The 26,927-nt window shown below is 46.1% G+C and overlaps 2 protein-coding genes across 2 annotated transcripts; both read left to right on the forward strand.

Annotated features, from left to right (window-relative positions):
* Window positions 1-9,668, forward strand: LOC134484998 (uncharacterized). Its single transcript, XM_063280811.1, has 2 exons — window positions 1-4,375; window positions 4,487-9,668. Exon 2 carries the CDS (start codon window positions 8,679-8,681, stop codon window positions 9,606-9,608), a length of 930 nt encoding a protein of 309 aa, XP_063136881.1. The 5' UTR covers window positions 1-4,375; window positions 4,487-8,678; the 3' UTR covers window positions 9,609-9,668.
* On the forward strand, window positions 9,637-26,806 carry Rnaset2 (ribonuclease T2). The gene is made up of 9 exons (NM_001106210.1): window positions 9,637-9,827; window positions 11,770-11,830; window positions 14,073-14,125; window positions 15,040-15,097; window positions 17,717-17,787; window positions 20,866-20,979; window positions 23,752-23,797; window positions 25,110-25,184; window positions 26,513-26,806. Exons 1-9 carry the CDS (start codon window positions 9,733-9,735, stop codon window positions 26,708-26,710), a joined length of 771 nt encoding a protein of 256 aa, NP_001099680.1. The 5' UTR covers window positions 9,637-9,732; the 3' UTR covers window positions 26,711-26,806.
* The last annotated feature ends 121 nt before the right edge of the window (window positions 26,807-26,927 follow it).

A 26,927-nucleotide genomic window follows, 5' to 3' on the forward strand; every position in this document is an offset into this window, starting at 1 on the left:
ACTTACCATCTTATGCATATGCATAATTTGACATGCATATTATTAAAATCAAAGGCTTTGTAGAAGTGCACAGCAAGCTAAGGCTTATGTAATATAAGCCAGTCAATCAATTAGGGAACCATCTATGATGTGCTCCGTAGCAACCAAAACTCCCTCTCTTGAACTCCACAAAACAGAGACCCTCTATTTTAAGTAGGGTCCATGAGTACCCTTCACTCTGATCTGCCCTCTCTTTGCTTTGAATAATGTGCTCTCGATACTCTGTAATTTTTAATTTGCTACTTGCAAATTTTACTTTACTCATCTTGAATAAGGCATCATAAGAACCTGGAAACATAGGTCCCAGACCCTGACCTATTAACATAGATGTCCTTAAGTACAACAGCTCGGGACATAGTAGTTGAAGGACCACTGTCCCAGAGAATAAATTAAATCTTGCTAGGTGATGTCCCAGGATGGCAGTGGAAGCCTGTGGCCCCTTGGGCTACTCCTGGGTGTTAAACATCATTGCTTTAAAAATGTTTGCTGGACCTACTATTCTATGAAGGAAGAAATGTCATCAGTGCCCTTGGGCTCTGGGCTGTTCCTGACACACACCGCTTAGCTGTGTCTACTCGCATATGCAGCAAGTGTCATGAGGCTTCACTTTCTGCCTCTCTGAGGTAGGACAGTCACCTGACCTGCTAGTCCTAGGTATGTTAGAAAACCCAACAAGATAATGATAGTAAAGCATGTACTGACCCAACGACTGCTTTGTATTTTATTCCACAGTTACAGCTGGATGTGTGGGCAGAGTGTCTTGGATCGAGTGACTGGAGGAAGGATGAATAAATGAGTAAGCCTGTGTGCCACAAACCTCTCCCAGTAACAGGACACAGACAGATCATGAGACAGCTCCATCCTGTGGCAGGGTAAGGCACTGCAGGGGGCTGAAGAGGCCTAACTTAGAGAGCAGGAACCACACAGGGTGTCTGGAAAGCAGACAGAGGAAGCAAGTGGGGACCAGCAGAGGCTTCAGTACAGGTTTGCTGTTACAGTAGAAACAACCAATGATCCCCAGGAACACAGAGTTCCAGAGCTTGTGTGCATGGCCGACTGCATCCTGGTGAGTTCTCAGACCATGTTCTGTGGCTGGTGAGCTGGTGTAGCCTTCTTTCTCTTCCCCAGCAACCACTTTCACACTCTCTCTGCCCACCTACACATCTCTTTGAAGCCTGCCTTTACATATAAGGAGATTAATAGTAACAATGCCCCAAGTGGCCTCCGCCTCCTCCGGGCTACAGAAGTGCTGATGAAAGTGAATTATGATGGGGATGGCGCTGACTTTAAAGTAACCGAGACCAGCTGTGTGTCGCCACCTCAATCTGGTCCACGGAGACTTTTCTGTGGTTTAACCAGTTTTCCGAAACAGAGTCTGCCCCAGGGAGCAGGGAAAATTACTTTAATGACCAGTTAGATTTTGAAGATGGAGCAGGGTGCCATTTAGACAAACAGAATTCCCTTGTTAATCTGTGGCCAAATGCTTGCAAGACATTAAAGGGACGTGGGAAAGCCCATAAAGCAAGGAACCAAAACGAGAGAGGCTCTCATCCTAAGTTTGACTTGCAAATATCACTATGAACTCATGGTAGGTTTCCTTTAAAACAGAAACCAACAGGGCGGTCTCCTAGCTTTGCCTCCTACGTACGCTTAGAACAGAGTAGCCTGTTGGAAGAACATCCTTGAACCTGGCTGTGGTCTCTATGCGCCAAATTCCAAAGCACCACCATGTCTTGTCAGAATGAACATGGAGTCATGATGTGTAGCCATGGCTGGAGAACGTTGCAAATGACCAAAAAGCAAGTGTCACGATGCCTGAAACTACAGCCCTGAACAAAGGCCAGAAAAGGCAGAGCAGTGCTGGACTTCAAGGCTGCGTGAAGGTGTGCTGTGTCCTGCTGTATCCGGCTGTATCCGGCTGCCAGCCTACTGCCTGGTGGCTTCTCTCAGTGTAAACACTGCTGGGGCTTCAGGTTCCTTGGCTGACCTGAGGTGCAGTTGACACAGAGCAGCAGATTCAGTGAAGACCTTCATCTGCTCACACAGTTTTGGAATTCAGAACTATTCTCATGTGTGCCCCAAAGTGACCAGTGAGGACTTTCTTTTCTGTTCTAGTCTTTTTTCTCTTTTCTTTTTTCTTTTTTTTTTCCCGGAGCTGAGGACCGAACCCAGGGCCTTGCACTTGCTAGGCAAGAGCTCTACCACCGAACTAAACCCCCAACCCCTCTGTTCTAGTCTTATTTCTCATCAGCATCATAATTACTGTGTACTCATATACTTTAGCACACATGGAACTTCCTATGGATCACACTTCTTGTGCCCATAGGTGCCATTTGAAGTTAGCGTCCAGGGTCTGCCTTGGCCCGAGGTGTTTTGGGCCTCCCAGCTCTCGAGTGACAGACAGCCTGTCTCACTAAGAGGTCCTGGTTCCTCTTAGTGAAAATAAAGACTCAGGTGCTCCTGTCCTAAGGGTGCTTATGAGCTGTCCATTACCACTGTTTGTTTGTTTTTAAGATTTATTTATTTATTCTATATAAGTGCACTGTAGCTGTCTTCAGACACACCAGAAGAGGGCATCAGATCTCATTACAGATGGTTGTGAGCCACCATGTGGTTGCTGGGATTTGAACTCAGGACCTCTGGAAGAGCAGTCAGTGCTCTTAACTGCTGAGCCATCTCTCCAGCCCCTATCACTGGGTTTTTAAAACTAATTTTAAAATTCTTTATTAGTTTACCTTATCTTTAGTTTTAATTAATTTTTTTACATTTATTCATTTTTATGTGTATGTGTGTGGTGAGAATTCTGAAATTTGGGTTTCTTGAAAAACACAAAAGTATGGTAATGTGTTTTTGTTTTAATCCAAGGTATAGGGATGTAGGGCTGCTTCAAAATGTCTGCAGCAGCTAACTATGATTTGCCCCGTGCTCTAGCAGAGGCATGATTTGCCAGCTGCAGACAGTTACTGTGATTGTGTACCATTTGGAATTCTGGAAACTTTTCAGAGGGTCTATAGATGCTAGAGACCTAATAGGTAGGGTAGGTAATTGTTGGTCTTTCAGAGGGGTAGGTTGTGGTTTGTTAGTAGTCATTTCTTCAAAGTAGTAGTTTCTTCAAAGAAGAAACAAAAGGAAAGAAATTAGACTCAGGGACCTCGCTCTCTCCTCCCTATCCTTCTTTCTCTCCTATTTAGTGATAGAGGGTAAAACCATGGTGGGGGGAATAAAGGCTGGGCAAAAACGAACCCACAAAGTAGCAAGGACCGGCTACATGTGTACACATATGTCCGTGGATTCACGTAAGCCATAGCCTGCATGCGAAGATCAGAGGACAGCTGCAGGGAGCCAGTTCTCTCCATCCACCATGGGGGTTCTGAAGCTCAGACTCAGGTTTGTCAGCTTGGCGCAGGCACCTCTCCAGCTGAGCCATCGATCACACCGGCCCAGTTTTCATTCTTCCATACACCAGACAAACCTACCATTCCTATCAGTGCTCATTTGTTCTCTGTATTTGGAGTCACGGTAACAATGCTATGTAATCATTAACAAAATGGAAACTGAAAACAACTCAGTTTCTTTTATGTTAGGTTTGGTTTTGGTTTTGAGTTTCCTTACAAAATGTCCTAGTAGGAAACTTGGCCACCCACTCACATCTTAATTCTATATTTCCCTTCTGCTTTGCTTTTGGTTATTAGGGGTTGCCGTTTTAAGAATCAGTTTTTGTTTCATAACTCTAAAAATGTGTGCCCCGTGCAAAGATAAATCAAACTCAAAGAAATGTGTCTTCCATCCTATTCCATTAGTGTGCTCCTCCATTAACAATCTTCTCTCCCGTTGCCATGGTGATGCAACAAGTTACCCCCGAAGCTTAGTGGCATGCACAAGTACTGTGTAGGTTCACACATTTTGTGGGTTGCACATTTAGTCGAGGGTGACAGCATGGGCTTCTACCTGGCTTAGGCTATGCACACACCCCTCTCAGAACAAAGCAGCTAGCAAGCTGTTAGCGACCTAGCTCTGCTAACCTGCTTCAAACTTTAAACCCATCCCGCTTCGAACAGTGGAAATACCGAACAGAAGAAACACTGGCTTTCTCCTCTTAACAACCGCCAAACGTAGATTCTATCTTATCGTTTCCATTCATGTCCAGGCTTGGAGGTTGAGGAGCTGATCTGACCTAAACTGGTTTTGGGTTCGTGCGCATTAAAGCAAATCATGTCTTCAAAGTGAACTTGTAGGGAGACTCTCTTATTCACCACCTTATGCCTGTGCATAATTGGATACACATAAGATTAAAATCAAATACATCATAGGAAGGGACAACCATGCCAGAGAAGAGGTAGTACAACTTTTTTTTTTTTTTTTTTTTTTTTGGAGCTGGGGACCGAACCCAGGGCCTTGCGCTTCCTAGGCAAGCGCTCTACCACTGAGCTAAATCCCCAACCCCGAGGTAGTACAACTTAAAAGCCCTTCAACCTACTTTTACTAAGTCCCTTGGCAGCCAAAGTTTCCTTCTCCTGAATCCTATAAGTTGAAGCCTTCTTTCGTGGCTTGCTGTCAATTTGGATAATATATTTCTTCTCTCCGGCACTACTGCATTGCTTAGACTAAAGTTTCCTTGCTACACTGCTATCTGTGCAAGCTTTCAATTCCTTGAATAAAATATCAAGAGCCTGGAGACACCTGGTCCAGACACTGACCATCACTAACAGTATGATGGGAACGTTAGGTACAGTTTGTACTTAAAATGCTCCCCAAAGATCTTGGTTGCCGGCTAGCGGGGTTTCTGATTGGGCCCTGGGGGCTCTGAGCCATATGTGCTGAGGGCTTTCTAATTGACTAGTTGATGGCAACTGGATTTGGTAAAGCCTACTTGAGGAAGCTGGGGTGTGCTCTTGGGGCCTAGATTTTTAAGTCCCCCAGCCCTGTTTCTATCAGCATGCTCTTCCACCAGGATGGGCTGCCTTACCACAGGCTTAGGAATAGCAGCAGAGCCAAGTGACCCTGGCCTGATAACATCTTAAACCTTGAGCTAAAATAAGCATTTCCACCTTTTAATGTCTCCTGTCAGGTATTTTATCACAGTGATAGAAAGGTAGCATCTAGTGACTTAACTACTCCTTGATGCCTGGGTCTCAGCTTGTCTTAGTCTCTTTCCTCTTGTTAATAAAAAATACTACAGACTAACAGAGTTAAGAAGGGAGAGTTATTTAGCTTACTTGAGGCTAAAAGCCCACACAGTGTTGCTGGCTCTGGTGATTGACAGCTTTCTTGTTGACAACATCCCGAGGTGGTGCAGGTAACTCTATGTTGAGATAGGGACAATCTTGTCCATTGTGTATGTGTCCTCTAATCTCTTTCTAAAGAAAGATAAAATTGGGAGGGCCCTGCTTGTGACCTTTTTCAATTTTAATTAATCCCCATAAGCCCATCACGTACAATCCAAGGTTGGATTTAATCTCTACCCTTTTAATACCTCACCGTGGAGGTCAAATTTCAACAAGTGACAGAGGGGTAAACATTCAAACTACAGCTGGAAGTGTCAGGAGCTATAAGAGAGGGAGTTCCTTTGTATGCCAGCCTTTAATGGGTCTCTCCATAAAGGTCATTTGCTCATGCCCAGTTTTTGTTCTTCAGTGAGGGTCCTAAGACAGAGGTCACTGAGTAGAGAGGCTGCAGCACCTCAGGAGGTGCAGGGCATCACTCGCTCTGTAATGCTTGAGCTCCTGTCCCCGCACCCATGCTGAGTCTACTATGCACTGGCTGGCTTCCTGCAAGATGATGGTTTAAAACGCTCAAGTAAACAGCCTTTCATAATATCCACGTAGGAGTGTTTATAGGTGCATGTGGGTGTCTATACACGTGACTGTGTGTGAGTAAGCTCTTTTTTTTTTTTCTTCAGAGTAAATATCCTTTGTGGAATGAGTCAGAAATATACAGATAATAAACTTTTAAGGCAAAATTTTGTAGATGACATTTTGGTCCAAGGTACAAAAGTTGACATTAAAGGATAAAGATGACATATTTCACATGACAGAGCATCAGGCTGTTTGGTTTATTCCGCTTCTTTCCCAGGGCTCTAGTTTTCTCTGCTGACATCAACAGGGAAAGATGACATGCCAAGTGACACCTGACAAGGTTCTTCTATTTCTCTCCTGTGGCTGTTTGTCATAGCCGCAGCTCAGAATATAACACTTCTATACAACGTCCCACAACAGCCAGCCTGACAAGCATTGGCAAGGCTAGAAATCTGGGAACTGTAAGAAGAGAAAGGGCAGAACAACTTGAGCTGTCCCTTCCCAACACACAGACTGCAAAGGAGTTTTAAAGCAAGACTCGACAGAGTATGGCAAAGCCCTTCAGAATTTGAGAGTTCTCAGCTGGCAGCTTAAAGAAGGAACCACACAAGTATATAATCAAGCCAAGGGAGTTTCCACCAGGAAGCCCTGACTCTACTGTCCCAACTACAAGGTCCCCTAGTCTCTGTTCCGGGAGAGGAAAACAACATGGGTTCTTCCTGGGGATTGGGTGTAATGGCTCCCGACACCATTACTGATGCTTTCTTTACACCACATGGCAGGCTACCGAGATGGTTGGTTTCCTAGTTGCAGAAGTGGAAAGCTTGCTGGGAAGAAGCCAGTTAGCTAGCCTGCTTCCTTCACATTGCTCACCACTGGGAAACCATGAGCTGAAGCCCAGGTTCTTCCTCTTAGCAGGGATGGACGTACCCTCAGCTTTAAAGCCTCATGCAGTCCTGGTGCCTCATCTTGCCCACCTTGACCCTTGCCTGGCCTTTCCACTGGAAATCATCCAGCAGTGTGCACTTTGAACTCAGATGGGATGCTCCCTTCCTGTTCTGGCTGGCCACTGCCCCCATATTCCCAGGGCCTGTTTTCCTGGGAACACCCAAGTCTCAGGGTATGTGACGCTTTAATAAAAGTTTGCATTCTGACACTTGGCACATTCAGTTGTTGTATGGTGCTCGGCTTGTTGTTGACAGCTGACACATTTGTGCTCACAGACGCTGCAAACTACAGCTACTTTCAAGGCAGGTCCTGACCCAAGGGATTCCACTGGACAATGAAGCATCAGAACTAATGTGTTGGGGCCATCGAAAATGTCATTCTGCCTTTTGAAGAAGCTTTTATCTTCTAGCTAGGTCTAGAGCAAAAAAACCTTACCTTCATCTGGAAAGGAAACTATGTTGCAACAAGCCACCAAAATTGGGCCAGTTTGTTGCTGCAACACAATCTGGTGAAAACTGCAGTGGGAAGTCTCCGTGTTAAACCTGGGAGGTCACCGAAAGGTCATGCCACGAAAGCATCCTGGCCTCTCGGGTCTCAACAGATTTAAAGACCTCAGCTCACCTACTGGATTATCCCTGCCTGTTACCCCCCTATCCCTCACTGAGGTCCTGCAGACACACATGCAAACTCCAACCCGCAAACTTCACCATCCGTCCCCTCACACTATGTCCTGGGAAGGAATAAAATCCCTTCAGAGCTTCACCTCCCTGCTGCCTGGCTTCCGAGTGAAGCTAGTGCACCTCTTTCCCTTTCTCTCCTTTATTACAAACATTTCCCCTCTCCTCAGGTTGCACGGGGCACTTGGTCCTGCTGGACACTTGTTCTGGGTTCACATCCAACTTTTGGGAGGTTAAGCACTTCCACAGCTTGGAAGCTCCTTTTTTAAAAAAGGAATGAACTGGAGTCTTATATTTAATCCAGCAGAGTCGGGCAGATCTCTGTGAGACCAGTCTGGTCCATATAGTAAATTCCAGGTCAGACAAGGCTACAAACTGAGACTCGGTCTTAAACACAAACAGCAACCCACTCAGGAATACACAGCTATAAACACGAAATGAAGCATGGGTCTTGAATGGACCCATGTCAGTGAAGGGGGAAGCAGGAGCCCATGCTCCGCTCAGGTCCCTTGCTGAGGGAAGCAAGCATAGTAAGTGGGTTGTAATTCTTAAGGGAGGAGAGACCTTTGCTGAGGATAAAGGAAGTAACTGGTGACTCCTTCCAACCGATGTGGCAAATATTACAAAACCAAACCCCTCACTCTTTGGGTTCTGGGAGGTGGCTTATTGCAAGAGCTGTTTTTTCCCCAAGTGACCTAAAAAAAAAAAAGCCCAAATGTGCCTGTCAATTCTGCTCCTCACCAACTCCATCACCACCAATGTAACAAAGGACTACCCAAACATTACCCAAGCCATGCTAAGCTGTTCTCTCCCTAGGCTGAGGGGCTGGGGCTCACCCATTTTAGGTAGAGGCTGGTCCTGGGTACAGCTCTAAAATTATACTCCAACAATGTGTTGAAGCCAGGATACTCATGAGAACTATTCCGACTACATCACCCTCCCATGAATGTGGTAGTTCTCAGCCAAGTCCCTGCAATTACCCTTCCTAATAACACCTGGCCTTAGAAGTCCAGGTTTGGCTTTTGTTTGGCAGGAGCAAAGCAGGCTTCTTTCTCTCAGGTGTTTAAGTAGACATGACTGAGGTTGAAGTAGAATTTGGGGTAATTCGTTTAAATGGTTATGTTTATCCATGAGAGAAAACAGAACCGTGGGTGTGTCTGCATCATCTAGTCTTGGGGGTCTAACATTTTGACAGTGTGGCACAATTTTATCATCTACAATGCTCATCCTAGGGCATCATGACATTATTTCAAATTGCAAAAAGCAAACAAACAAAACCCCTCATAATGTTTTAGGTTGGGTTTGTAGTTTTGTGTTGGGCCACATCATAGCTATCCTTGGCTGTGTGCTGCCCGGGGGTGTGGAAATTGGACACTTCTGGCAATGCAGACTTAGATGGTTAGTGCTCTCTGTCCAATCCGCAGCCGGGGTCCTACAGTGGCAATGTGGCCAAAGTGGCACGGGCCTCACTTCAGTCTGGAGGGAATGGCAGATAGTAATCTGGATCATCAGATCTTTATTTACATTGGACCATGGTGTTTTTCCCACGGGGTCCCGGCCTGGAGGAGTTTCACAGATCCAAGTGCTCCAGTGCACAGGGCCCGAGTGTCCCCCTCATTGTGGACCAGGTATGTTGGAGGCTGGAAAGCAAGGGAACCTCGGGTGCCTGGGGGGTACGGGGCTGCATGGATATGGTATAGCAAGGAATTTGAAGTCTACTAGGTGGCCTGAGTATTTCAGTGTGAGGGGCGAGATGGGTGTGAGGTTCCTCAGGAGGGCCTGGGCGTGGGATCATAAAGTGGGTCAGGTGGGCCTGGGCGTAGGGGCACATCCCCTTATTGGGGGGCGTTTCAGCGTGGGAGCGTGTCCGTCAGGTGGGTCAGGACCTTTGGGTGTCTGGAGCCGGAGCGTCGGGGCGTGTCTGTCAGGTCCCAAGCAGTTGGGGGCTGATCTCTTTGGAAGGCCTAAGCATCGGGGTCAAGTAAGTTTGGTGCCAGGAACCGAGCCGTCGGTACCCGGAGCGTGGGGGCTTCCTGGGCTAAGGCGCTGGGGGTGCAGCGTGGGGGGCGTGTCCGCCGGAACTGGAGCCCGGGACTTTCTGGGCTGGGACATGGGGGCGTGTCCGCGCAGGCCTGTGGGGGTGGCTTAAGGTTATCCGGTGCTGCGCAGCGGACTGGCGGAAGCCTGAGGTGAAGAGTCGCTGGCGGTCAGTCTGGTTGCCGAGCGAGCGTGCGCAAAGGCCGCTGGGAAGCTGCGGAGCCCGGGACAGCGCGATGGCGGAGGCTCGCGGCGCGCTCCCGGGCTGGGTCTCGGTGCTGGGCTGGGGCCTGGCGCTGTGCTGTCTGTGCGGGGCGGGCCCGCTGTGGAGGTGAGCGCCTACAGGGCTGGAGACTGGTTTCTAGAAGGATGCCCCTCTTTGTTAAAGTTTTCCATTCTCTGGGGCCCCCGCGTTCTCACACGCCCCTTAGTTCTCTCTGGGACACACGGGCTATCTCTGGTAATCTCGTCTACATTAATCCCTGAACACATTATGACTTTTTCCTTCCTCTGTATAACAGTCGTATTAGTAGGTTTTGGTGCTTACATCACTGGAGCGGAAATGGTGGGGCATAACTCTCTAGAAGTAGTTTGTTACCCGAGAGTAAGTGAACACCAGTGTGTTGGGGTCCGGGGTAGTGGGGCAGCATAGTTGGTACCAGGCAGAGCAGCGGACACAGAAAGTACTAGGAGCAATGAGTGTTAGCTGAGGCTGTAGAGCACAATTCTCCTACCACCGGCTTAATGTATGCAGCTGACATAATGGCTAGGTCATGGGATTGCTTTAAGCCCTAAGGTCAGGTGAATCTCTTGCTTTGGGAGGATCTTTAACTTCTCTGTGACTCCTTGAATATTGTTGGTGTAGGTGGGGCTTTCGATCTTATGAAACTGTTGTTGTACCTTTCTTTTGTCTGAATTACAGATATAGTTTGGTTGAGTTTTATTGTAAGCCTGCAGTCTTGGCCTTTCTAGGAATGGCTGAAACTCCCAGGCTCAGTGTGAACTTTTACAAATAAGTTTCTGCACAGGAGACTGCCGGAGCTTTAACTTTCTTCAGCCCAGTTCTTTTTTTTTTCTTCTTTTTAATTTTTTTCGGAGCTGGGGACCAAACCCAGGGCCTTGTGCTTGCTAGGCAAGCGCTCTACCACTGAGCAAAATCCCCAACCCAGCCCAGTTCTCTTAGTAGAGAAGGCTTTACTCCTCTGTTATTTCATGGCATTTGTCAGGAGGTCTCACCAGGATCCAGGAAGACTACCATAATCCTGTCCAATGCCATACCACCAGTGACCTGATGACTCCCAGTTGGTCCCATATCTAAAAGCTCCCACTGTTGCTTAAACTCTGCCTCCAACACATGCACCTCGGGGGACAACCACACTACAGCTCCATGGTCCCTCTACGAAGGCTCTGGGTTGGGCGAGCTTCACTTCACAGACTTGTGATAGAAGCAGTCCAGTGTGCATGCATGTGACAAGGCATAGAGTGTGTAGCATAGACACCATGTTAGAAGGCTGTTTACCCGGGACAGGTTATGGATGACACACACGGCCAGGGATCATACCCAGGCCAGGTTCTAGGTAACACCATATCCACAGTGGTCTCTGAAGCAGAACCCTGTGAGGCTAGAATATTGATAATACTCTTGTGCTATTTCAAGTCAGGTTTTGTGTTGCTACATGAAATAGAGGGAGATGGTGAGTTTTCAGAGCCCTAGAAATTCGCAAAGACAGCTGAGGGATTATGGGTCTGTGTTCATAAAATACCTGAGCATTCCAGAAAGGGAAACTTACTGTTCAATTACTTTCCAGTAGTCCTTCCCAGCTATACCCCCGCCCATACCACTTTATTGTGTTTATATTCTCCTTCACTTACAAATATACAAGTTGTTGTTCTTAAGAGTGTTTGTTGCTGGGCTGGAGGGATGGCTCAGCGGTTAAGAGCACTGACTGCTCTTCCAGAGGTCCTGAGTTCAAGTCCCAGCAACCACATGGTGGCTCACAACCATCTGTAATGGGATCCGATGCCCTCTCCCGGTGTGTCTGAAGACAGTTAACAGTGAACTCATATACATAAAATAAATACATCTTAAAAATATATAAAAAAAAAAAAGAGTGTTTGTTGCTGTCCTCTGTGGCATGTGTGTCAGGAGGTGGGGACTTCCTGGCAGTATGTCTAGTCCCATAGACTCTCCCTGTTGAACGAGTGGTTGATTGGATGGGTGGATTTTTGTCACTTTAAAACAGGATTGAAAAATACATCTGTCTTTTCAACAGTGGCAGCCATGAGTGGAAAAAACTAATTTTGACCCAGCACTGGCCCCCCACAGTATGCAAGGTGAGCTCTGCTTTGGCCTTTTTGATCCAGGGAACCTGTCTGAATCGCTTTGTGTTAGTGCCCACCTGTACACCGGGCATATTAAACCGGTGCAGTAGACCCTATTTCCGAATGAGGTTATTGTTCACAAGGTGATTTTGGAGAGAGAGTTGTCTTTGGGAATAATAGGCTTTCATTAGGCCTATACTTGTTTGTTCCCTCTGTGCACCTAAATTTTATTCAGATGCCTCCCATGAACAGAATGTGGATGTTGCCTGCTGCCAACACTGTTCTGCTTGGTACCCATGGTGCCCTTCTCCCACTCTGTTCTCCGTAGTAGTCACGATACCCTTCCCCCCTGGAGGGTTGCTCCCTCTCTCCATGTCCCTGTCTTGTTTCATGCCTTGTGTCCTTTGGGCTGCCAGTGCTGAGTGCTGTGCTGTAGTGATGGCAGCTGGAGCCCTTGCTCTGCATCTTCCTTATGGGCAGTTTATAAAGCTGATCCTGGAGTTGGCTATGTGAAATCTGAAGTGTTCTGTCATATTACAGACTGGGCAGTGGCCTTAGAGATGGATTTTCTGAAAACCTGTTTGAGTTTAATGTCTGAGACCTCTTATATATTATGCGGGGTCCAAGCAAGCTTCGATGTTGTTTGATCATCTTCCCCAGTCAAAAGCACCCCTGCTTTTTCTCATCTGTTCTTGAGCATGGCGTAGTGGGGGTGTGGGGGTTTCTTTTTCACTTCCCGTCTTAATTTCCTGTTGAGAAAGGAACAGTTTGACTGTCACCGAGTTAAACTCTTGACCTGGAAGGTCACAGGTGCAACCTTGTTATAGTGCACCGCTGTGATTCTCTGGCTCTGGTGCTGCGGAGTAGGAATGTATAAAAGGGGAGGTATAGGGCTTGAGCTCTTCTCAGCAGGGTGGCTGGAAACCTTGCTCTCTATTGCAGGAACCACATGGAAAGAAACCTCTGCTTCAGGCCAGCTCTAGAGCAGCTGCCTTTAAGGAGGAGACACCAAGCTGGTCTGGCCTGTCTGAGAAAATTTGGGCTGGTTGTCCTTTGGCAGTTGTGAATACGCATGGGAGTGCCTTCCTGCCTTAAAGCTTTAGGGATTCAAGGAAGAAAACCAGACACTATTAAAAAAAAAAAGTCACCATTAAGCAATTTATTTCAAACTATACCCCCCCCCCCATTGATAAGGAACTTCTTTCCTCAGTGTGCCCTTCTCTGGTGGCAAGTGCTGTCTCTTGTTCTCCTCGCCACCAACCCCCACTTGATGAGGTAGACATATGAATTATGCTGGGGCACACCCGTCATAAGCTCAAGTGGTACCCGGAGTCCTCAGTGCTGGCTGAGTGAGGAAGGAAGCTGCCTCCTGTCTGAGTTACCATCATAAAAGCAGGTAGACTGGAGCTCTGCAGAGACCTTTCAGACTGACTCTTCTCCTCAGGCACAGTGAAACAACAGGAAATGAGCTCTTTAAGGAAGGAATTGTGCTGGCTGAGGTGTAGTAAGAGGCCTGTTATCCTCTAGTCATTCTGTCACTCTCCCCAGTGATTCAGTCACCTGAACTGCACTCTCTATAATCCATAGGAAGAAGCCGTGTGGTAGGGAGGCATCAAGAGGCGCTTGATGTCTGCCTGTAGTAATTGGGTCCAAGTGTCATATTTGCCAGCTTACGGGGGTATGTGTATATATGTATGCATGTGTCCTGTTTCACCCACTCTGATAGCCCAAGAATATTTATTTATATTTTCATTTATTGTGGAAAAATTCCATCTTAGCTAAACCATTTGGAGGGCCCTAATAGTTTATTTTACTGAGATTTTATCTCTGACTTTATCGTTATTATTGATACATTTTCACTCTGTTAGATTTGTTGGCTTCAAGTGTTTAGTACTTTCTACTTGACTGATGTTTTTCTGTCTGCTACCAGAGCAGACTTGAGAGTCACAGAGTATCAGGGTGTTCTTACACATTCGCTTGTGGTAAGCAGGTTATTCATAGGTAAGTGTGCATATGCTTATCTGTGAATGCATGAGAAGAGCAAAACCAGCTGCCTGATTCTCTGTCTGCTCAGTTGTCTGAGGACTGACCTAGAATGTGCAGGCCTGACTTTTCCTCATGAGCTCCATGTTGGATAAACTACAGCAACACTGGATTTTCTTTCTATTAGTGGTGGACCTGTTGATGTGTGTTAAAAGAAAACAACTGATAAATATTTCAACAACCAATCACCTTCCTTATCTCTTCTCCCTAGGAAGTTAACAGATGTCGGGACTCTCTGGATTACTGGACAATACATGGACTATGGCAAGCATCTAATGCAGTTAAACCCAATGAAGTAACCGGGAAAAGCTACCTTAAGTCTAGTCACCATAAGTAGAACTGTTAACACTTGGTAGACGTTTCTTCAGTTGACCAGATGCATATACATATATTCATATACATATGAATATATACTTACTCTTTGTGTATGATGTTTTCCCTGCATGTATGTCTGTGCACCATGTGTGTACTAGGTACTTTCAGGGTCCAGAAGTGGACATCAACTGTGGGATTGGAGTTACAGGCTGTTGTAAACCACCATGTGGGTGCTGGGAATTTAACAAAGGTCCTCTGGAACAGTAGCCAGTGCTCTTAGCTACTGAGACTCTCTCCAGCACCCCTTATCATAGATAAATAAGGATCTTGGGTCCTTTCTTGCTTTATTCTTGGGGCCTATTATGGACAAATATTTACAGTGTTAGATCAATAGATAGACAATAAACTGCTTTACACACTTTACAGACAACCAACTCCCCCCACCATGTTTGTGTGCATTCTCTTTAATTCTTTATTGATGCATACACCTGTGGTATCGAAGTATGCATATTAGTTTGTCACTTTCAGAGTGGATATGGCCCATATACCAGAAGGTCCTTGGATAGGAAAGAGCTGAGACTGGGGTCCCTCCGAAGCTATTTCCTATGTTTCTCCTGCTGACAACCCAGCTTGTCTGTTCTGCTCCTGGACTTGTTTGTCTCTACCAGTTCCTTTTTTCAGAACAAAGTCAAACTATTTGCTCAGACCCATTGTTTGTTGACTGCCACATGTGGAGTGAGGAGTTCCTGATCAGAGTCTCTCTGTTTTATGCAGATTTCGATGACAGTACTTCCCAGTGTCTTGTACTAAGCATTCTAACTAAGACTATTATTTCTTCTTTCTCTTAAAATTCGGATTTCAAGGCCTGACAGAGCAGAAGATTGTAACCACTCCTGGCACTTTAACCTAAATGAGATTAAGGTATTGATCTTTTTGTTATACTTCTATTGCAATAGAATGTTGAACTAAATGAACTCTTTTCTTCAAAAGTGTACCTTCAAAGTTAAATTTAAAACTACAGGATCAGGAATGAATTCACCAGGACTGAGTGAGCCCCTGGGTCTGTTTAGTAATTAATATCTACAACAATCCCATAAGCTCAAGAACAACAACAACAAATTTAGCCTTTTCCCTTCACGTCCTCCGCCGGAGTAAGCCATAGAAGCAGGCTCAGGTGGGAGCAGGACCTTTGCTGGCTGCGCAAACCCTGACGCTTACCTGCCAGTCCTAGCTAGTCCTTGGCCCTGGGGCTTCTGGTCAGCAAGTGAAAATGGGCACCTGGTCTGTGTGGCCTAGGGTAAACATTTCCAGACGACTGTGCCTTGGAGAGTAGGCACATAGCACATGGTACTCCAAGCTGGTCAGTTCTGGCCATAGATGGCATGGGAGTCTAAGTAGGATCTCTGAGCAAGAAGGAAATGGTGGGTCTCTTCATTATCCAAGTTTCTAGGTCAGGAATAAGTTGTAAGCATGCAAGAGATTGTGCTCTGGGAGTCATGTGGCATGTTGAACTACTCCTGCACATTCATCTTTCCTTAAGGGAAGCCAACAGTCCGGAGTATGGTCCTATGTCAGGGTGACTGGGGTGGTGTAGAGCACATGGCAGGCCTGACAGGTGAACATTACAGAGCCGACAACTGTTGTTGGGTGGCAAGTGTGACTGCCCTTTCCTGAGTCACTACTGTGCACACACTGGAGCTCTGGTGTGAAGTATCACTGAGGTGGATACTGTGCTGTCAGTCCCTCCTACGCTTCAGGGTGCGCCATGCACGTTTGCCATGGCATATAAAACTGCACAGATGACTTCAGGCTTCTCTTGTTTCTCAAGAGTCCAGGCCAGGTCCTCCAGGAAAGAGATGCTCGGTCGAAGTAGATAGTGAGGCTAAACCCAATAGTACATGATTGTCGCTTAATAAAAGTACATTTTCTTTCATTTTTTTAAAAAAGTACATTTTCCTTAAAGCTAGAATTATTCAGTGTCTATGGAGATTGTAAAATGTTGCCCATGCCCACTGTATTGCAGGTCATCGCACCGAGGTATTAGGCAAAGTTTTCAACTCTCTGTGGTTGAGCCCTGGATAAACCTCATCGGCTAGGATACTCTTGTAGCACAACACTGACCCTGGGGTTTAAAAGCTGATGGGAAAGGGAGCAGTGAGGAGGAGGAAGCCAAGAGAAGTGGGGTTTCCGAAGTTTCCTTGTGTTAGAAAGCCCAGGAGGAAGGAAGGTCAGAATGGCAGGGTTGAGCTGCCTCTTGCTGGGGGCCCCTGGGTCTGTAGTAGCCATGCCCTACTGTCCCTCAGAAAGTCCTGGCTTGCTCCTGTAGCATTAGTGTTCAGTGAAGTGGCCCCACAGCAGGAACGTGCCCTGGCTTGGCTCATTTACATCATCACCCTCCATTATCCCCAGAGGTCTGACTAGGGCTGAAGCCAGGTTGAGGGAAGTGGCAGTGAGGAGGCATGAAACTGACAGGTGGGGCAGAGTGGAGAGGAGGAGACAGGCCTGTGCTTACCTGGGATGGGGAGGCTGGCTGACAGGATTTGGTATGTGGGGATCAGGGGAAAGCCAGGGAATCCTTCTTATACACCTTTATCTGCATTCCTTTCCAGTGACGTTCCTTTGTCTAGTGCTTGCTTCTGTAGACATTGGAAACTGAGCTTGAGTCCTTTGGGCCGTGTTTACTACCTGCCAGGCTAGGAAGGTGCAGGTTGCCGTGCTCAAAAAGCGCTGGAAGTCAGAGTCTGACATTTTTTTAAAATAGAAATTTATTTTAGAGCTGTTTTATATAAACAGAAAACTCAAATGCAAAGTACAAACTGAGTTTTTCCTCACTGTGACCATCCATCCACGTGCTGTATTCTTACGAATGAGCCAGTATTGATACCATACTATTAACTGAAGCAACAGCCTACATTAGGATTCATATCTTATGCTGTAGTTTATGGGTCTTGACAAGTCAGGAGGGTAAGTATCCTGCGGTATCACTGCCTAAAGTGCCATGTTCACCTCCCGACCTTCTCTCGTCAGTCCTGATATCCACTGCAAACCATGGATGCCGTTGTGTCATGATTTGACCTTCCCAGAACGTCTTGTGGTTGGCATCGTGTGGTGTATAACTTTTGCAGTCTGCAGCTGTCACTAATGGCAGTACTTTTAAAATTCCTCACGAGTCTGTGATTTCAGATCCCGTCTCTTCCTTGGCTCATCATTCTCTCATAAGGGCTTGTGTTTTCATGCGAAGCCCAGAGACTATAACATGCTTCACGCAGAATAAGCACAAAGTCATTTTGTTCATTTAAGTTGTCAGAGATTGGATACTTTTTGTTTAGTACGTTGTCAGAGATTGGATACTTTTTGTTTAGTACGTTGTCAGAGATTGGATACTTTTTGTTTAGTACATTGTCAGAGATTGGATACTTTTTGTTTAGTACGTTGTCAGAGATTGGATACTTTTTGTTTAGTACATTGGTTTGTTAAATTTGCTTAGAAGTTTTGAGTTTGCTGGGTCTTGGGTAAACATTCTGTTTGAATTATGTATAGGACCTTTTGCGAGACATGAAGATCTACTGGCCTGATGTGATTCACCCGTCTTCTAATCGCAGCCAATTCTGGTAAGTCTGTGTTTCTGTTGGTCATATGCATTTTAAACAGAGGTATGAGAGTTCCTAAGTGTTTTGGATGGCAGCTTGTGGGAGGCACGAAGGACAGACACCTGTCTCTAGAGGCTGAGAGCTGCCTATTGTCAAATGACTGGGTCTGTCACTTCAGACGCCTCTCTCCAGCAGGTTAAAAATGAGGTCAGGTGGGATTTATATTCTGAACTTGTTTTCTAATCTATTATTTCATCCATTACTTCATTTAAAGAGTCTTATTTCCTGAAATTTAGCTAAATCAAGTGCTTGCATATTTAAAAATCAGTCTGAATTAGACACACCCAGAAGGAGCATGCCTTAAAATAGTGATGTCATGGAGACCTAGGTCAGAGAAAAGGTGAGGTTCTCACAGCCATGGTCTTCTTCTGGGTCAGCAGGGGCCGATCCCGGAATTAACTCAGTTGTTTGGAAAGCACTGGGGTTTTGTTTTTTTTTTTTTTTTGTTTTTTTGTTTTGTTTTTTTTTTAAGAGAATAAAATTTACCCAACTGAAAGCATTTTTTGGCATTTTCCAATATGAAAGTTTATAATTCATATTATAGCTAATAATATTTTCTAGATAATTAAACCTAGAAACATTTCTGTTTTGTAGGATTTTTAGTGCATTAAAATGCTTAAGTTTGGCAAAAGACTACAAAGCAGTGGAATGTAAGGGAAGCCCCGGTCCTGGGTCATGGTGTGGAGTATGACTTTTTCCTGAGGGGTGCTAGTTGGGATCTGTGGACCGTAATGAGTAGGTTGGAATCAGCTTGAGCTAAACAGAATGCTCAGTGAAGGCTTGGGTGACAAGTAGCTTCCTGGGCTGAGTCTAGGTTGTCCCTGCATTAAGTGCTTTCCCTCTGAGCTTGGTTCCCAGTGTTATTTTTAGTTCCGAGAAGGCTGCTCACTCAGGCGCTTAGGCTAGGTCACTTCGTAGCCCAGGCAGGTCCTAAACCTATCTTTTTTTTCTTTTTTCTTTTTTTCCGGAGCTGGGGACCGAACCCAGGGCCTTGTGCTTGCTAGGCAAGCGCTCTACCACTGAGCTAAATCCCCAACCCCTGAACCTATCTTTTGTAGCCTGTATTCTAGGAAGTACTTCAACTTCAATGAGGTGAGGGAAAATGAAAAGTCCTTTATGTAGTATTTCTCAGTGTGCTTGAAATGATGAATTGTGTGTGTGTCAGTTTTCTGTAACTGAGACAAATATCCCTGAAATGTCAAGTGGAAAGTGAAGATTTGCTGGGCCCGTGATTGTCAGAGGTTTAAGTTTCTGATCGATTCTGGTGCCTTTGGGCCTTTGCAGCACAGTGCGTCATTGAGGAGCCTGTACAGAGGCGGCAGCTCACCTCACATCAGCGTGGAGACACAAACAAATAGGAAGAGGGGTGTCACAGTGTCTTCTTAGGTACATCCTCCCGTGGCCCGAATTCTTCCCAGAGGCTACATCTCTATAATTTTATACCACAGGCTAGGGACCAAGCCTTTGATGTATGGGTGAGAACTTTGATGTATGTAAAAGAGGATTTCAGTTGTACGTCATGCCTGAGGCAATCGGACCCTAGTCAAATGGCTTGAAATAAATGAGCACAGATAAGGCAGCTCCTCTGTGCAAGGGGCCCTATGTAGTTAACCAAACAGTGAGGGCAAAATAGGAATTTATTTTTGTGATTCACTAATGGCAAACTGATTTGCCTTCATGTTTAAGTTAGATGTTAAAATGACAGACTTTTCACACATGACTTGTATCTTAGTGTTTGTACTTGGGAGCCTGGTGCTGTGTTCCCCTGAGCCGCCTTTGGCGTGGCATCCTTGAGGGCGGGCTTCATTACAGTCCTGTGATCAGGGTGAAGGGAAGCTCTTAGACAACATTTAAAACTCCAGTTAAGGTTGGGGATTTAGCTCAATGGTAGAGTGCTTGCCTAGGAAGTGCAAGGCCCTGGGTTCGGTCCCCAGCTCCGAAAAAAAACAAAAAAACAAAAAAACAAAACTCCAATTAAAAGCATAGTGTCCTTTGAAAAACTGCTTACTTACTTACGTGTGGGGTTATTCTGCCTGCGTGCACTTCTGTGTGCCATGGCACTCAAGGAGGTCAGAAGAGAAGAACGTCAGATCCATTGGAAATGGAATTATGGACCGTGAGAGCTGCCATGTGAATGCTGGGAACTGAGCCTGGGTTCTCTGCAAGAGCAGCACACACTCTCTAACTGTTGAACAGTCATTCCAGCCCATAGGATGTCTTTTAAACTGTGCGCGCACACACACATACACACATGTGGTTGGTCAGTCTTTGTGTGTTGGAGCTAGGGGAGGGCAGAATTTTCTCATTCATAAACTAACAATACTATTTCCCTTTGTGGAATTCTGTAAAGCAGTAAAAAATGCAAAATGTTTACAAAACTTAATGCTAAGCAGGAAGGTGGTTCAGAGCTAGTCTGAGTTACACAGCAAGACCGTGTCCCAAAAACCAAACCAGCCTAACCAGGCAGCACACAACAAAGCTCCCTAATTAGCATTGAGTGCAATGAAACATAGTTTTTGTCATACAATAATTACTAATCATTTGCAGGTGTCTTCCCAGGTTTCTTTATTTACTGCAGGCTTCAGGAGAATCCCTATGTGAGTGTTGTTATTTACTAGAATTATTAGAGGGAGGCTGATAAGGAATGGGCTCAGGTGGTTGTGGTGACAAGCCACCCTGCCTCTTCTTTGTCCTTACGTTGAACCATGCCTGGATTGTGCCACTCTCTGGAATTCCCTGCTGTATGCACTGGCTCTGCAGAGGGCCACACAGTGCTGTGTAATGTGCAGGTGTCTCAACAGTGACATCTCTTCTTTCTCAGTTAGTTTGTTATTAGAGCACACTGGTCACAGAGATGCCCCGGAAGTGGTTTGTAATGGAAAGCATGAGAAGATCGAGTGGTGCTCTTTGGAGGTTGGTGCACATGGCCAGGCTTTGGCCTTAGCACAAGGTATCCGTCCTTCCTGCTTTGTGAAGGCTGCCTATGGACAGCTCTGTACGAGAGGACTTATCTGAGCATTATTACTGCAAATCTCACAGGAAACATGAATGGGATAAACACGGCACCTGTGCTGCCCAGGTGGATGCCCTCAATTCCGAGAGGAAGTACTTTGGGAAGAGCCTGGATCTATACAAGCAGATTGACCTCAACAGGTGGGTACACACTTCACTCAGGCCTTTGAATTAGTTCTTGTTCATTTACTTCTTGAATTTATTATTTCTTATTAAGTGTATGTGCATATATGTGTGCATGCGTGTGTACATGCATGTACATGTGTGGAGGTTTGAGGACAGTTTTGTGGAGCTTTTTCTCTTCTATCTTTACCCAAGCTCTGGGTATTGAACCCAGTTTGTTAGGCTTCTGTGGGAAGTGCTTTTACCTGCCAAGTCGTCTTGCTGGCTCTTAAGTTGTCTTACTGTGACTGAATGTTATAAGCCAGGGAACTGTGAGGGAGTGGTGAGGGCATCACACGGGAGCCCAGGCTCAATGTAGGCAGCCTAAGGAGGGTGTCACAGGGGAAAAACTGTAGGCCAAAGCCTTCATCCCCAGGGGGCTGGGCCATGAGTGTGGAGTGCTCACTCACGAATGGAATTAGTTCCCTCACAGCAGACCCTGAAGCTAGAGAGATGGTTAATCCTCCCTATGTAAAGACACAGACGTATAGACTGTGAGGACAGAATGTCTGCTGATGATGAAGGATTTTACGGTGCCTGCATACTGCTTGTCATTTGTACAGCCTGTTCTAGTCGGAGCAATTCTCTTTCAGATGGGAATAACCCCCAAGATCCTGTGCACATCAATCATATTTAATGTTCATGGATTAAATCTGCTTAAAGGATGACTAAACCACTGGTTCCCTAGAAAATGCTTTGCCTCTGTAGCACAGAGAGTGCTCATGATGCTGTCTCACCATCTCACGCAGTCTTCTGTGTCATTTTGCTCAAAAGCAGCTGGATTTGAATTGATTAATCTAGCTGGTGCCTTTGGGAGAGAGGAGGTAACCTTAAAACCACCAGGCGGAAAGCGCAGGGCTGCAGAGGCCTTGTGATCCTTTCTGACATAAGTTGTACAGTTTAGCTATAGAACCTCTAGATCTTTTCTCCAGGACATAAAAAGAATGGGTGGGCAGTGCCTGGATTTTGAAGTTCCTTCTTTCTTTTAAAATTTTGCATTATTAGGCTTGTATAGTGGCATATACTTTTAATCCCAGCACTTCAGAGGCAGAGGCAGATGGGTCTCTTAAGTTTGAGGCCAGCCTGGTCTGCATAGCAAGTTCTAGACCAATCTGGCCTACACAGTGAGACCCTATCTCAAAACAAAATAAAACACCCAAATATCTTCATTATGAAGGATATGCACTAGGAGTTACATACTGGCATGTGTAACAAGTCCTCAGCACTGTGAGTTATGTATATACTTTACCTAGCCTGTGGGGTTTCTGAGGACACAGTGTTCTCTCAGTAAGGATAAAGCCTTTGGAAGCCCACTGGGCACCTCTGCAGCCACCGTGAGGGATCACTGCAAGAAGGTCCACCCTGTACTTCTGGATCACAGGAAGGCAGTTGTTGAAAAGAGACTGCCCTTTCAGAAACTGACAGACAGACCCACAGAGAGCTGCCGCTGCTGAGAACGGCCAGACCCAGGCTGGTAGCCACAAGTTGTTCTGAGCTGAAAATGGCCTAAGTCGCTCCTATTTGAAGCTCCACTTGAAATAGACACTTAAAGAGCATTTACCCTTGAAACTCTGGCTGTGTGGGGTTCACAGACACTCACAGCCACACACCTGGTTGTTGGAAAGTCACCCCAGAGGCCCACTACATGGAAGACTCCCAGTAGTGCCTGCTTAAAATGGCACAGCTGTAGAAGAGTGATTGCTCTCCCGTTTCCCAGGCAAATGTAGGACTCCTGTCTGTCTATATAAGCAAGGTGTCTTAGGCCGCGTCATGTTCACTCACTACTTAGTGTGTAAAAACTCCTGCAGGCAGTTCTCAGAGCGCCTGCAAGTGCACACATGGGCTAGCACCCAGCTCTTGCATGTGGCACAGCTTGGCCCGTCTTTCTACTTTATTCCTTGACTGCCTGCATCAGGTAGAACAGTGTGTGACCCCCCGTGCTAAGCAGCATTTTTCAGTAATGCCATGAAAATGCAGCAGTTAAAAAAAACTTTCAAAAAATGTAGTAACATTAAGCTCAGTCCATCCAAGGTACTAGTGTTGTAACTTAGAACAAACATAGTTTTGAAACTGGAGTATTTTATACTTTCTCAGAGCCCATGTTGATCATATACTGACGGCTAGGACAGGCAGTGACAAGCTTATATGGATTTGGGGGCATTTCTGGGGTTCCAGGGACCTTCCTGCCTCCTCTTTCATGCTTGTCCTTTGCTGCCACAGAGCAATAGCAGGCCAGCATTTAGACTCACAGCCTCGAATCTACCCTCTTAGGTCACAGTCCAAAGTCGTGCAGGAGCTGTGGTAGACAGCAGGGAACTGCTTTGGAATGAGTGGTCGGGCCTCCAGTACTTCAGTTCGTTACCAGAAACGTGATGGGCACTAAGCTCTATGCATTTAAATTCTCCGAAGACCTGGCTAGTGCAGGTCCTCAGGATAAGCCTAGAGTCACGTGGTCAAGGAGAAGGTGCCTCGCGGAGCTTGTGTGACCAGTCGCCCGAACATGGTCTGTTGCTGCGAAGGGTGGTGTGGAATACTGTGTAGTTCTGGGGAGGGCCATGTGGATAGCATGTGATCAGGCCAGAAAGGAAGGGGATGGGAGCTGCCTCTTTGCTGTCTTTATTAACAGACTTTTTGCTGGACGTCAGAAAAGGCAGACTTCTTTAAAACCATCTTGATTCTTACTGAAATCCGATAAAAAGAACACAGGTAATGTGCTATCATAATGCAGCTAATTTTTAAATTTTATTTCAGTGTACTACAAAAATTTGAGATCAAGCCATCTATCAACTACTACCAGGTAAGTTTACCTTTATCTAGTATCTAATGTGTCTCTGGGGACATTTGGCAGGATCCAAGCTGCACTTTGGTTTTAAAGTGACCCAGCACAAACCTACTTGAAATGGATTCTTTGTGTTTGCATAGGAGCATACACTATAGACTACTTACATTACTTACTGGCTTGAGGCACAGATCCATTTTCCTCTAGGCTTCAGCACAGGGCGGAGCACAAGTCAGCAAAAGTACATTCAGTGTCATGGAATTGGAGGGGAAGCACATTGGCTCTTTGCTTGTCAGGTAAACTGTGTGACACAGGAAATAATGTCCTGTCATACTGACTGAGAAGGACATGTGCAATATAGATGCCTTCAATTCTGGATTGTCTTGTTTTCTGTCTGTCGCAGAGACATGTGCCTTTCACAAAGTTTAAATACTACCTGGGCTTACAGGAGAGCTCGCAGATGGGCACTGCAGTTACTCTGTCCTATTGGCAGTGTGTCAAGTAACCTGGCAGCTTTGCCTGCAGGACTGTGTTCATTTTCCCAGTTGATTCGTATCTCCCTCTGTAGAGAGTAGGGAGTTGGAGCCTGGGCTTGAGGAAGGTGCTTGGGTGGCCAATTAAGTTAGACCCTTGTGGACAACCTCAGGATGGAGGCTTGTAGGGGCTTCCCCAAGCTCACTGGACTTCTGTTTAAGGTGATAAGGGGAAGGAAGGGGTTTTATAGTCTCACCTGGCTTGATGTTCAGAGGTATCTGTGACCTCCTGAAGGAAAGAGAGGGAGAGGCAAGAGCTCCATCTGGGGCATGATGGGATGCGTGTTTATCCTCCGATGGAATTCTCCGCACACAGGGTCTGATTCTGTAGTTCACTGAGGGAGGTGGGCTCTCTGAGGAGCTACGTATTATTTTCTGTGATGGAGGCAGCGTCCACTGCAGAGAAGGAGAGCTGCAGAGGCAGAGGTCTGAGGAGGGGTAGGCCTGCATCCTAGTCATCAGATTGGTACGGGTGGCTTTAGGTAAGATAGCATAGTGGGAGAAGCTGGGCTGGGCTGAGCTGGGCTGGGCTGGGCTGGAGACGGGAAGGAAAAGCTGCCTAGTGCAGGGAAAGGAGGAGCCACAAGCAGAAAAACTTGATGCTTGGGCCTCCTAGGAAGAGCCGAAGTTGGGTAGTTGGTAGAGACTTGTCCCTCAGTGATGGGTCCAGGACATCCTCAAACTTCACGTCAGATTCTCTAGGCATACAGGGGTAGGAGGTGCTCTTTAAAAAAGTCAGTGAGTGTGTGAGAATTCTGCTGTTGAAACTCATTGCTAATGCTTTTGTTTAATGTCAGCTTGCAGATTTCAAAGATGCACTTACAAGAATCTATGGTGTGGTGCCTAAAATCCAGTGCCTTATGCCAGAACAGGTAAGACATGCATTTTGTCACCCTCTCTTTCTCTATTGAAAAGATCATTTTACTTTCCTGATAGTTTTGTCTCCACTGTGGAGTTTGTGGAACAGGGATGCATTCGGGTGTATCGTCTTTGTATGTGCAAGTACATAGATGTCTTGAAGTAACTTACGCATTTCTACATTCCTTCCTTGTGGGAGACATAAACATTTGCTTCCACTCCTAAGGACCCAACAACATACTGAGGCATGATTCTTCCAAAGTTCACTCTGGGGACCCATGAGTTTATAGAACCTAGTTATAGAGCATAGGCAGGGGTTACCACAAGGGCAGGGTGCTTTTCTCCCAGAAGGCCTCACCAGAATGTCTTTAGCCAGCAGGGATGAGGGCATTTACAAAACCACATGATGGACCCTTACATCTATTCTTCCCTGACCACATACTCAAGCCCCTCCTAGAGACCACGTGCAGTTAGTTGCCTTCAATAGGAGATAGGAAGCCACTGGATATTCAGGCAGGGTCAAGTGACCCTCTTGCCCCTCTGTGACAGCATGTGAACAGGTAAGGAACCCAGAAGGAATGATCCCTTGTAAGTGGCACAGCTGACCTCACCCAGATGGCAGTCATTTGTTTAGCTCAAAGGCTAGTTCTGTGCAGCACCAGAGGCCTTGTTTTTATGCTGCTTCATTGTAACGAGAATATCCTGTTGGAGCAGGAGGAGGGAAGGGAGGAGGGAAAGGAAGGAGCTATAGTTCTGGGTTAGACATTTCTAAGTTTCTAAGATTTTTGTTTCCTTTTTTTAATATTGTCTGTTCATTTGTTTGGTTTTGTTTCTCATTTTTGTTTCTGAAAAAGGGTTTCTCTATTATATAAGGAGCTGTCCTGGAATTGGTTGTGTAGACCAGGCTGGCCTCCAATGTACAGAGATCCACCTGCCTCTGTGTCTGCCACCACACCTGTAGGTTTCTAAGCTCTTAAGTACTTAATGTAGTTATACTGTCTAATTTCTAGAACAGCCGTAGTTTTTCCAAGCTTCTGAGTAAAACATGCATATTCTTTGGGCCATCCTGACCTTGACTCTGCTCTGCCAGGGTCTCCATGTGTGCTCTATGTATCTTTATGGTCACTTTTTGTTTGTGTTTTCTCCAGGCTAAAAATACTACCTCGCCCCAAGCTATGAGAGGCAAGGCTCCGGCCAGGTCCCCTCCCGAGGCTCTGCTCAATCTGGAGCCTGATCTGGAGCCTCTGCTTTTATTGTTTGCTAGTGTTCAAGTTTTGTGACTCCCAGATTGGTAATAACCCAGGGCGCTTGAGTTCTGAGTCGTCTGCCATTTTCTGCTTAGGGAGAGAATGTACAGACCATTGGGCAGATAGAGCTGTGCTTCACCAAGGAGGACTTCCATTTGCGGAACTGTACTGAGCCAGAGGAGCAGCCATCCTCCGGGCAGGAAGCCCGGCTGGCCAGGGAGGCTTCGACGCATGGGATGATGGTCTGCGAAGACGGCCCGATCTTCTATCCTCCACCCAAGTCCCAACACTGATGTTCACATTTTGGAAATATTTTATGTTCCACAAAGTAAGAGAAGTTCCCAAATCATTGCTTTCTAAAAATTCACTAAAAAGTTTCTTAAAATGTGTGTTGAAGAGTTGATTTTTGTCCGGTCTAATTAGTAGGTGCTACTGTGCGTTCCTGCCAGCTGGCTGCCACAGACAGCCGCCGTCAGTCTCACTTCCCATCCTACAGACAGCCACTGCCGC

This window comes from Rattus norvegicus, chromosome 1, assembly GCF_036323735.1.
Source record: "Rattus norvegicus strain BN/NHsdMcwi chromosome 1, GRCr8, whole genome shotgun sequence".
Lineage (NCBI taxonomy): Eukaryota > Metazoa > Chordata > Mammalia > Rodentia > Muridae > Rattus > Rattus norvegicus.